This window comes from Coffea arabica, chromosome 1e (genome assembly GCF_036785885.1).
Source record: "Coffea arabica cultivar ET-39 chromosome 1e, Coffea Arabica ET-39 HiFi, whole genome shotgun sequence".
Classification (NCBI taxonomy): Eukaryota; Viridiplantae; Streptophyta; class Magnoliopsida; order Gentianales; family Rubiaceae; genus Coffea; species Coffea arabica.
In genome coordinates, this window is record NC_092311.1 from 48103911 (window position 1) to 48116305 (window position 12395).

General features: G+C 35.8%; 1 protein-coding gene across 1 annotated transcript; it reads left to right on the forward strand.

The window, feature by feature from the left end:
* The first annotated feature begins 6224 nt into the window (after positions 1 to 6224).
* LOC113709358 (large ribosomal subunit protein uL29) lies at positions 6225 to 8407 on the forward strand. The gene is made up of 4 exons (XM_027232108.2): positions 6225 to 6366; positions 6498 to 6633; positions 6758 to 6914; positions 8157 to 8407. Exons 1-4 carry the CDS (start codon positions 6363 to 6365, stop codon positions 8229 to 8231), a joined length of 372 nt encoding a protein of 123 aa, XP_027087909.1. The 5' UTR covers positions 6225 to 6362; the 3' UTR covers positions 8232 to 8407.
* Positions 8408 to 12395: the final 3988 nt, after the last annotated feature.

The following is a 12395-nucleotide window of genomic DNA, read 5'->3' on the forward strand; positions in this document are numbered from 1 at the left end:
GTAGCTTTTTGTATTTGAGCGGGAGGGTAAGAAGTGAGAACAAGGTGTAAAAGGGGAAATGCTGATCACTGAGCCCAGAGTGAGAGTGCAATTGAGGGTAGGCCGCAAAACTGTTACAAGTTTGAAAACTTACTAGCCTTATTATTGCCATATCATTACTCCATAGCTGAAAGTTGAAAAACTAGCGTGAGCTTGTCTGATTTCAGTATAAGGCCATAGCAACTAGACAGCAAAGTCATCTCATGTTAACGGAAAGCAGCCTTTTCTTGTCTCTTCGATGTCCGTTCCTTAGCTAAGTGTGGTTGATTCTAAAAAAGTTTTCTAGCAACGAAAAACACAAAATCCCGTCTGTTTGAAGTATGTTTATTTCTGATTTCTTGCTTCCTCGTTGGATGATCTTGTTTTCCAAAAATAATCAGTAGGATATATAAGTCCTTTCATCTGTAGCGTAACTAGTTATACTATGCCTGAAATTTCTCGTCTAGAGCCCTTCTTTTTTCCCCTTCCGGCGACTAACAGTAGCCAGCATCACCAGCTAAACGTATTAGCTAGGTCTTGAATTTACCAAAGATGCGAAATTGATACAAGTTTATAAAGATTTTACCTGCGAAAATGAGAAACTTTACTTCTAGAATCAGTAAATGTGAAATCTTCAAAATTCTAGTACAAATCCTTTTCAAACCAATCTCCTATACCCTCTAATTTTCACCATAACCATCACGAGAAACTTCAAATAAGCCTCGTTAAAACTACTGCAACATGCATAGCCAGCCAGCATGATCCAACACAAATTGGTGGCCATTTTGGCTTTGGCGAAACTATCCTTGTTTTTCTTTTTTAATTCTGATGCTCGCCAGCAGTTTTTTTGTTTTCGCATACCATGTTGCAAGAGAATTATAACACAGTGATTAATATCATTTATCTAAGGTTCACGAGCCTGAAAGAAAATTGTCTTCACGTAGAATCCATCCAATGGAATCTTAATTCAAGGAAGACAAATTTGATTGGCTATCACTGTATTACCGCACTATTAGCAAGCATTCCTAGAATTTAGCGCTGATTACGTTAAACAAATCAAGCCAAAGTGACTTTAACAGAGTTGGTAAGACCCGGATTAGGGACCCAAATTTCAGGAATATGATAGGAGGAGGCAAATCCGTGGTCAAAATTAACAACAAAATCGTGACAAATCGCTAAAGATTAAGGCGAAGGACGATGAGGTAAGGGGCCCCCGGACATGAAATGAAACTCACACTGCTCCTAAACAGTTGAGCACGTGAAATTGTACCTCTGGGTACTTGTACCAAGGATTTCTTCCAAACTACTCTTTGCCGGGAAATAATTAATTTTACTGGATAAAAATACCTACCTACCTACCTGAATTTGCTATTAACTCTCTAATTTTCATTGAATATTTTGGTGTTAGCTTCCTCAATTAAAGAAAAGTATTTAGTGCTAGAGAATGATAGTTGATTCAATCAGGGCTCCCCAAAAAAAAAAAAAAAAAAAAGTTGATTAGAGCCATTAATTCTGTAATGCCAGTCCATTAGTTTCTTCCTTACTATTGCTGAAGTTGTGATCCTAAGAAAACTAGAAAATACTGAATGAAAGTGATGAGACGTTAGTATGATTCTGATTTCTTTTCTTTTCTTTTTTTTGACCATTTCGTTCTAGTAAAGGGCAAAATAAAATGTTAACAAGGAGTAATGTGCTTTTTAACAAGGACTTATTAAGGGTTAATGATGAATATGGCACCCACTGTAATTACAACCTAGGATTCGTTAAAGAGAGCCAGCACACGTACAGGAAAATGAAATCACAATCCACAATGGAAAAACTATCCCCTTCTCACACAGTGCATGCCTCAAGATAGATTTGGCATCATATCATGTAGGAAGTTGCTGTTCACTTTTCTTTCGAATTCGCTTTCTTTTTTCCTTCCATTTTCTGGTGCTGGTTTGTTAATTACGTCTTTTAATCAATCAAATTACAATTTTCAAACTGCTGACAAGGCTTGAATCTAGCTGGTTTCGCATATAATTGCACTCAGAAGATAATTAATGGCAATGTAAACCCCCCACACTTTACGGTTGGAGCAAATGGGAGCAATGATTACACTTTTTCGTGAAATGGCTGAAATGAGTCCCCTTTTAGCAGGTCGAATTCCTTTTTGTCAAATGTTAAGTGGATATTAAAGGCAGATACTATCATAATTACTCACTGATAATGCTTACTGATTAGTTAGAATGACAGTATCAAGTTGACTAAAGTGAAGAATTTTAACTAACTAGCACTAAGCAGCCTTTAACTGCCCTTTAGAATTTGATCTAAACTTTTCTGTGCGCCATTTATCATGATTATTACAATGAAGTTCTGTACTTCTTTCCAGTTCCACTCAGTTGGGCTGAAAAGGAAATGATTAATGAAGAAATATTTTTCACCCAAAAAAAAAATAAAAAATTCCACCATACATATATAGAGACTGGAGAGTTGCTTTAAAGAATTTTGTTACAGTAGTTCCATGTCTGAATGGTTTTTTCTTTCTAAATGAAAAATTAAATTTCACGGGATCCAAAACGATAGAAACTCTAGCACACATGCATTTTACACTTTTTCTTTAAAGAAAAAAATCTTTTTCTGTTACGACTTTATCCATTGTTCCCTGAATTCGTTGTGTGGGTCTTACTCAAAGCTATTGTTTTATTGACATGCGCTTAAAGAGGTGGGGCTTTGATTTTAGTGGAAGGATTAGTTTAATTGTGGTGGCTTTAGTTATTTTCACTTTTATCTTTACCTAAACATGCATAGTTCTTCTGCTAGCTTTCTTGGTACTCCTTGCTAATTGATTTTATTGAGTTGGTTACGTGTTTGCTTGATCTGCAATGCAGTGTGCTAGAATTAGCTTTTCTTTTCTTGCGTACATCTCGGAGAACCAACGAGATAAAAAGAAGAAAACTTTCCATCTCATATTCCTTTGATCCCTGATGATGATTTTGAGTCTACATATATATGTACCATGTTGTGCCTTTAGTCAATCCTGGATCTTACGAGAAAAAGAAACCCTTTTGTTTGCCGGATGTTGGGGGAGCTTTTGCTTTGAATAAAAGGCTCGTGTGTTTCATCCCCAGATAAATATGCTGTTTTCACGGGCAAATTTTGAAGAATGCAATCCCAAATAAAAAAGCACTGCCTCCGATTGTGGAGGAAAGTTGGCTGCTTCTTATTGTCCTGTCCTCATAGCTTGGAGAAGAAACGTTTTTCTTGCTTCAGAATTGAAACCCAATAATGTCTAGTCCGAGCAACCAATGACAGGGAATAAGTGAATCCTTAGTTGGGTTTGTAACCTCAAACTACTTTCAGTCTGTTAAACCGTACGTGATCATCAAATTATGTTGCTGCTAAGGCAATATGATGTTCCGTTTTGTTGTATTCTTTACTGGTGAATCCAATGAACAGATCAAGGGAAAGAACGACAAAGTTTTAGTTATGCGGGCCAAAATTCACTTATATTTCCTCTTGCAGAAAAGATTTATGACGCATGGTCTGAAGTGAGACCATGAAATACAACTTGTAGATGCCATATACTTTGAGAGTGGCAACTTGTAGAACAAAGAGAGTGGCAATTTTTTTTGACTTGACATATCAACTTTTACATGTAATGTACCACTTTTTTTTTTTTTTTTTTGGATTTACATACTTTTACCACCCGTTTGGTTCCTGCTAAGGAATCGCAATGACTTTGACTCCTCAATAGTAATGGGTTTGTGTAGGATGATTCCCTTTGACAAAGAATGAAGTATTTGCATTGGATTAGAAATCAACTTTTATTTTTCTTTTTTCTTTTTGTCTTATCGTTTTCATGCTTTCAGTTCCGTTGTCTGCTCTCACCAACTGCTGGTGATGGATATCTCAACAACCTCCATTGATCAACCTTAAATTTCTCTTTTGATTTCCAACAAAATCAACACACACCCAGTAGAAGGGAGCCAAAACCATCAACAAATCGTGGCAAAGCCCATAATTCTTCAGACCAAATTCGAAAGATAATCTCATTATTTTGATCTAATCCACAGTCAACCAAAACAAAAAATTAATCTTCTGTGAGTCAGGCTTGAATTAGTCCAATCCATCGAAGTTGTAGGAGAATTGTAAAAATTTTACATAAACTCTAGTTGGATGCCAAATGTTGCGAATCTCCCAAATTTTGAGGGTGGATCACAAGAGAAAGAAAACCCATCACGGCTAGAGTGGCATTTTTGGCCAAGATGTTGGACTCGAGAGAAGGGCAAGTATTGTATATGTTGGGGTAGATGAGTGGAGAAGAGATGAAGAGACACCGGCACCCTTTGCTTTGTTGTTGCTAATTTTTTATTTAGGTTCTGTATGATAGTTCAATTTTGCATTTAAAGTTAATGGATTTAAATCTTAATATATTCAAAGTATTTGATAATAAAAAATTGAACGTCTGAATTAATTGGGTGGCATTGAATTTTCTAGGCAAAACTTGTTCCTAAAATTAAGTGATAAGTTATTCACTCATCACCGAATGTGATATGCATTCAAATGTATTAGATTTAATATTTAATAATTCAATAAATTAATGAATTCACTATAATTTTTAAATTTTAATTTTATTAAATGCACCCTTAATTGCCCAGCTTCAAATTCCGAAATTAGTGTTAAAGTGCCCAATTTAGTCAGTAATGGCTATTGGCAACTTTTGGGCCTTCCATGGTGATAGATGTATATAGAGGTGGCAAATTGGATTGAAATCCATTTATCCATCCATATAATCCATAATTAAATGGATTTGGATTATCCATTTATAGTGTTGGTTTTAAATGGTTCATCAAAGTAAAATCATTAAATTAAATGGATTTATATGAATTATCCACATAAACCATATATATCCATTTACTTAAAACCAAATAAAAGAAATGGACTTTCAGTCCCCATTAATCCCCCAAATCAAAGGTTTGTTTATCTTTCTTCATTCTTCCTTGTCCATACGCGTACAAATTCAAAATTATCAACATCGCTCCTCCAACTTGAAAGATGTTCTCGGCTACATTTTTTCATTTCCTGTCATGTGTTTTCTAGTGGTGGTTCAACGTGGGCAACATTTCACTTTTGTGAGTTCCTTGCAGAGGCCGTAGCCTACGAAAATCACAGGGCAATCCTCATATTCGACAGTCATGGAAGAGTTAACTCTAGCGCAACAGATTTACCGTTGCTCCTGTGTTGGAACAAAAATGTTGCAACGTTGATTCGTAAATGATCACGCAAGGGAACAGAAATCAACATTGCTGTTTTACAAATATCACGTCGTGGAATTGCAGAGCTCTTATATAGTATTAATTAGTACTTTTGTTTATCAAGAAAAAGAAAATGAAACACTAGTAGTACTTGTGTTCATGGAGTTCAAACTTGAGTTTGAACAGCTCGAACTGCTTCACGAATTTAGTTTCAGCCTAGCATGTGAAGTTTGAAAGTTCGTCGAATTTAATCGAACTTCATACACACACGCACACGTGTATATATATATATATTATTTATTAGTATAAAATGTCTATTATATCCCTTGTTTAAAATAAAATTATATAAAATATAAATTATATGACCTCCCTTCTTTGATTATGATGTGATTCAGTCCCCATTAATCCCCCATTAATTACCATATGGTTATTTGTACAACAATCTTCATGGTTAGTTCCAATTATTTTTGTAATTTATTGATTTTTGTCATTTTCAACACCTAAAATTTACAAGTACAAAAAAAAGTATCTTCATATTACAAGAAATGGTAATACAAAAAAAAGTAATCAAAATATTTAAATGGATTATAAATGGATAATTGGTTTTTATTTAATCCACCATCCATTAAGTCAAAACCAATTATGAACCATTTATCCATATTGCCACCTCTAGATGTATACCTATAGACACCAACCAAGCACCAGATATGGTTTTTGAGAGCTTGACACCCATTGAAAAGCGGTGAGTACCCTAACCAAACGGGTGGTAACAGTTTTTATTCCAAGCATTACAAGAGTAAAGCGAAAAAACTCAAAAAGAGCATCATAAGTGGAAAAGAAACCTCAAACCGTATTTAGCTAAGCTGGGACTACTTGGCCCAACCCAATAGATCCTGAACAATCGAAGACTGACTTCTCCAAATTTGGCCCATCCCAAGTACCTCTAGCACGTGCGCCATTAGTGAGCCCGTACGGGGAAGCCAGAAAGTCAGTCACATAGCTGAGGGACATCATCACAGAATTAGGGTTTTTCCGCCTCACTCATATCTGCTGTCTCTCTGTCACACACACACACACACACAGAGCTGAGGGATACGAGACGACGCCATGGGTAAGTTTTGATTCCAAAGCATTCAGTTGTATTTCTGTTCCAGTTATTCGGAAAACTATTTTATTTGTGTATTTTGCAATTAATTTGATATATTATCTATTTTTTTTGCGAAAATGTTTATGGGAAAACAGCCCGGATCAAGGTTCATGAGCTGAGGCAGAAAAACAAAGCCGAGCTTTTGGCTCAGTTGAAGGATCTAAAAGCCGAATTGGCTCTCCTCCGAGTCGCTAAAGTCACCGGTGGCGCCGCCAACAAGCTTTCCAAGATGTACGCTCTTTTAAGTTTCATCTTCTACTTTTTTGTTTTTTTTTCAACATTTTATTTTATGTAGTGATGAAGTTTAGGTGAGAAGAGAGTATTGAAAAAGATAAATATTGTTAATTTGTTGCAGAAAGGTAGTTAGGTTGTCAATAGCGCAGGTGCTGACGGTGATTTCTCAGAAGCAGAAGGCAGCATTGAGGGAGGTTTACAAGAACAAGAAGTATTTGCCTCTTGACCTCCGCCCTAAGAAGACCAGAGCTATCCGCCGTCGCCTCACCAAACACCAGGTACGCTACTGTTTTCATTCAATTTTTGTCCTTTTTTCTTTCTGAACGTGTACTCATCTGAATCTTTGGTGTTGATTTTCATGGGTTTCTAGATTTTAGTTTTATGTCTAATTGTTGTTTGATTAATCTCTCTGAATGAATCTTTTGTGTGATAATTGCCTCAAATTTGAAAAATTAGCATTTCCTATTGGTAATTTAACAAGGATAGGATATTTTTGCTGAGGATTAGGCAGAATGTCCCTTCTTTTAAGTCCGGGCATGAGGGGCGGGTTTGGCTAAGATGGGATAATGAAAATGTATTAGACCGTAAATGGTGGGATGCAACCAAGGCGGATGTAAGGTGGTGATCCATGGTCTCCAGTGTGTTAGTCTGCGGCAACATCTTGTTAACCATCAGATGCCTTGAATCGGAATGCCATTGAGTTGCATGGCCATCGTAAGTTTTGAGTCCCTTGAGTTGGTCCTGTGCTTTATACTTTGATCTTGTTTATGCTAAACGTCTCCAAGTCTCTAAAAATTGAAATTTATGCGTGAATAGTCATAGGCTGGAAATTGATGGGTTTAACAGAATGCGACTCTTATCGTGATGTTTTACATTTGCATGGTTGGATTAGTGAACCTACTGGCAACCTGAATGCCTCCAGTCTTCGTCAACCTTTTGATACTCTTGCTACCCCTGTGTGCATTTCGTATTTTGGTTTTTCCCCTGATGTAGCATATTGCATCATCATTGCAAAGAGTGTGCATCTCATAATAAATAAGCATCATTTTCTCAATCAGTTACTTTTGTTTAGCTGTGGTGAACCTTCACTTTCTGTTATGGCATTGAGATGAAACTTTAGTGGTGTCTAGATGAGCCTCCTTTTGTCTCCACCATGACTTGGAGAAAACATCAGCTGCCTTTACTAGCTCGTTGTATATGGGCCGGTTGCTCCATAAAATGAGAGACAAAAATTTGCTTTCTAGTTTCTATACGTCATGTGTTCTGGTTGGAGAACAAAAGCTGCATACCACTGCTGAATAATATTACATTTGTTCCATTGTACCTCAGTCAATATTCAGCAGAATATTACTATTGGCATTTCGGTGTACCATTTATGTGGTTTACCATTTGTAAATAGGTAAATTTACCATTTATGGCACTTAAGCGCCACATGCATTTTCTTTCTCGCTGACTTGATTATATTGGATTTTGATGTACTTCAATCAGTTTGATAAATGTCCTTGCTTGCTATTTTTCAGGCTTCTTTGAAGACAGAAAGACAGAAGAAGAAGGAGACGTACTTTCCCTTGAGGAAATATGCAATTAAGGTTTAGATCGACCATGTTGGATTTGATTTTGGTGTTTCAACCTGTCTGAACACGAAGAAAAATCATATTTTGCTCCATTTCTGTTGCTAGCCTAAGGAATATATGGATCACTGTGAACAAAGCTTTAAGCATTCTGGTAGTCCATTGTTTATTTAATCACATGTCTGATAGTTTTCTTGGTTGCACGGCTCAAGAGCCATGTTCATGTCGTGGTGATTGGTAAGGAGCCGTTTGGTGATTATGTGGTGGTGATTAGTAAGTGAGAAGATTGAAATTTCTCTAATCTTCTTTCTTTTTATTTATTTTCTTTTGTTTGAAAAAAGTGAAAAAATTCAAAATTTAAAAAAAGAAAAGAAAAGAAAAGGTAAGGCGAATGAGTTGGAAAGTTCCCAATTTGATAAAGGAATTAAGAAACCTATAGTAAAGGGTAACCATTTCAATTAACGCATTCCAATAGACATTTAACCAAACAGACGATGTGGGTATCGTTGCATTAGATAGCCATTAATGTGCTTGAAATCCGTTTACCAAACATCTCCGAAGTGCCACTGTTTTTGCTTTCATTGTGCGTTTACGGAGTGATGGTTATTATCCACTAGATTCATCTATGGGCCATTCTGCATCTGGTTTTACAGAGCACAATGGTTCATATGTTTACTTGGCCCAGCCTGTAAATGTCCATTAGCGTCCTAACCAGCAGATGTTTAAATTCCAAACATGAGACAAAAGAAACAGATACCCACAGGCCACAACAAAAATTCGATCTTGCTTAGAAAGCAGTCGAGTCTTATAGCTAGTTTGGGACTTGAGGATAGAAAAGCAAAAAAGAGAGAGGTTAAGTTATGAGAGAAAAGAAAGGATAAGAAAAGAAGAGAAAAGATTTTAATATTGTCTGAGAGTTTATAAAAAAAAAAGGAGGAGATGATTTTGGACACATTAGTTAATAAATATTCCATTCAACAGCGTTTGGAGGATAGAATTGACAATTTAAAAAATTTTTGTAGCCTTTCCGTAGCTTTCCTTTGCTTTCTGGCCGATTTGGGATGGAATTTTTTTTTAACTGTAGCGAGTCTCTTCTTCCTCCTAAATCAGTCGGACTTTTTTCTTTTCTGTTTCATATAACTCTCAAACGTGAGAAATACCTACTTATCTCTTCCGTTCTTTTCTTTTTGGCTCAAATCTCATCTCCCAAACTAGGCATTAGAGAAAGTGAATTGTATACACGGTTGTAAACATAAGAGGAGAATAACACGATGTCTAAGCAAACGCTAAGCGCAAATTCTGTTCCAAAGCAAGCATAAAATTCCAATCTCACCTTACACAGTACAAAAACCAGAGGCAATATTATTTTCCATATCTAGTCATGGTCGGGCATTCTTCAATACCATTATTATTATTCATCTTCTAAGTATTGAAATGTTATATAAGCCTGCAATATAGACATTTTTTTCTTTTTCTTTTTTTTTTTTTGGGGTCCAAGATCAATTAAAACGTCACGTTAATGGTGAATGGTGTTAAAGCCGGTGGGTTAACAAATTTGTTTTCTAAAATGGACGAAATACAACCTGCCCTTTTCTCTGTTCTCTTCTTGAAAAGCAGACACATGTCTCCTCACCAAAAAATGAATTGGTGTGCTTGTTGATTTTTTATTACACGGCAAATTCGTCCAGCTGCTAACTCCTATTAAAACGGACAACTCATGTCTCCTCAGTAACCACCTTAATTAATCGAAAACCATGAGAATGGTTCTAGCTTCTCTCATCCAGATCCAGTAGGGATGCCTACTTTTTACTCTCTTTTTCTTTTTTACGTAATAAACTAAGATAATTACAACACGCTGGCACCTGTTGATTAAGACTGGTCAAAACATATAGATTTTTTCCATTTCTTTATGTCGTGACCAAGTTACAAGAACTCTGGCTCACTCGGCCAAGTTTATACCTGATGACTTGTAAGAATTGGGCAAATTTTAAGTAAAGAATATCTGCATTTGTCGGAAAAAAGACGTAAGGATTATAAACACACATGCATATACGTATTTTTCATCCCTAGTCAGTAAAGTATTGTCTTCTATAATGATACTTGTACTAGTAATTGAACTGAAGATATGACTCATGTTACTAAAATTCTTCGAGAATTTTACTTTCTTTTTTATCTGAAAAGGGAGGGAGGAAAAATTAGGTCCCGTTTGGATTGTATTTTCCGTCATTTTTCATGGAAAAATTACTGTAGCGATTTGATGTATGTGAGGAAAAAAGGTAATAGGGAAATGTGTTCACGGAAAATGACGAAATTTTTCTACGGAAAACAGCAATCCAAGCAAGGCCTTAGTTTTAACTGTTAAAAGGTATTGAAGCTTTTAATGGACATACACAGGACCTTTTCTTTTCTTCTTCTGTAACTCGGTGGTCAACATCATAAAAATAATTTTTTCGCTTGAAAATGAAAATAAGAAACGTCCAAGAATCCATTCAAAAAAGGAAGAAAAAATGAACCAAAAATTAAAAAAATAAAAAATAAAAAGATGAAGAAGAAGAATTATAGTGCTAGTAATTACGTACTAACAATCAAACACTTGTTGTCAAACAACTTAGTAACAGAAAGCTGAATGACAAATGTAACTCATCCGCCATATTTATTCCGCCGCTAATATTCTAAACACGGAATCCAAAGTGGAGTCAACTTCTGAAGCAAATTCCAAAACAAACATCAGACAAAAACCCATGGATATGGACACCAGGACAAAAACTTGCGCGAGTGGAACACGGAAAATATTTCTACAGACTTCCAACGACTTGTAAGGACCGCTGCAGTTGGTTTATACGTCGACGCTTTGCTCTCGTCATTTTATTTTCCTTGTTAATTTGTAGGTGTCACTTAAATTCCAAAAATTGCTTAAATGCAAAGGAAACAACAAATATTGGGCTAATTCCTTTGTTTATTGCTGAAAAAAAATCACAGTAACGTTAACCTGACATGGAAATGTTATAGAACTATATCTGTCGGGCCAGTTAGAAACCTTTTTAGAAGGCTACTTTTAGGGGGGAAAAAAAAATTGCCTTGTCTCGACAGGAATAGATCTATACCATTTTCATGTTAGATCAACATTCCTACGATTGTTTATTTTTTCAGCAATAAACAAAGGAATTAGTCCAAATATTGACTCTGTGCAATAAGATGGCAAATAAGTTTATTCGGTACCATTGGACAATTGTTATTTTATTTTCAATTTCATATTGTTATATTAGGAGATTATATAGGGTGGTAATCCACATATCATATTAATAACTAGGTTTTGGCTGATAGGCTCCAATGGACACTCGTTAGAAGAGGTTTCAGGTGTTTAACTTTTTTTTTTTTTAAAAAAAATAAACTCAATTCAGAAAAGCATTTAGAGTAATGAATATGGATATGTGCATTTATATGGTAAATTTAGGTGTGCTAATGAGTATCCGCTGCCAAAAAAAAATTAAATAAAATTATTAAGTAGTAATATGACTGAATTTGAGAAATTAGGGAGAGATGAACAACTTTGATACGACGAGATTGTGGTTCTTGTATCCATTCCGTGTATAAATAAAATGATGGTGATACATCGCTCGCTAAACCCTCTTTTCTTGGTTCATAATTACACACTAAACCCTCCTTTGACATGGTGCGAAATTTCCACGTCTGTTGCCTTCGGAGACTTTTACCTAATACTCGCCAAATGTCTCCTAAATGCAGTGCTTGAACTAGAAGATGCAATGCAAGTGTATTTATTTTTCTCCTTTCTAAATTCATATGCCTTCTGGGTGACAGCATGAGCCGAGCGTGTCTTCTGATCAAGTTCAGATCGGAGGACGTTAATTTTTTAATGCTCCAAAAGAAAAGGGTCCATGCATTAGATTCACCCAGGCGATAGTGTACTGGTTTATAAAGCCGTTTGCGGTCTTGGACAATTAACATTAACCGCTTACGCGTTGATTCAATGAAGAAGGCCAAGTACTTTTGTGCTTTTTACTGCTGGCTTTGATCATGAAAGGTACTTTGATTAGACTTATGCAAGAGGCAAGAAGGCTACTTAGTCAACAATTCGGCAGCCATCCATCTGAAAAACAAAAAATAAGTAAATAAATGAGAAGGTTAAAAACCGAGGGAATACAACAAGAGTTTTAACATTTAGTGCCA

Coding starts and splice junctions, on each gene's coding strand:
- LOC113709358 (XM_027232108.2), top strand. Junction 6,634..6,757: donor GCCAACAAGCTTTCCAAGAT/GTACGCTCTTTT, acceptor AATTTGTTGCAG/AAAGGTAGTTAGGTTGTCAA. Junction 6,915..8,156: donor GTCGCCTCACCAAACACCAG/GTACGCTACTGT, acceptor GCTATTTTTCAG/GCTTCTTTGAAGACAGAAAG.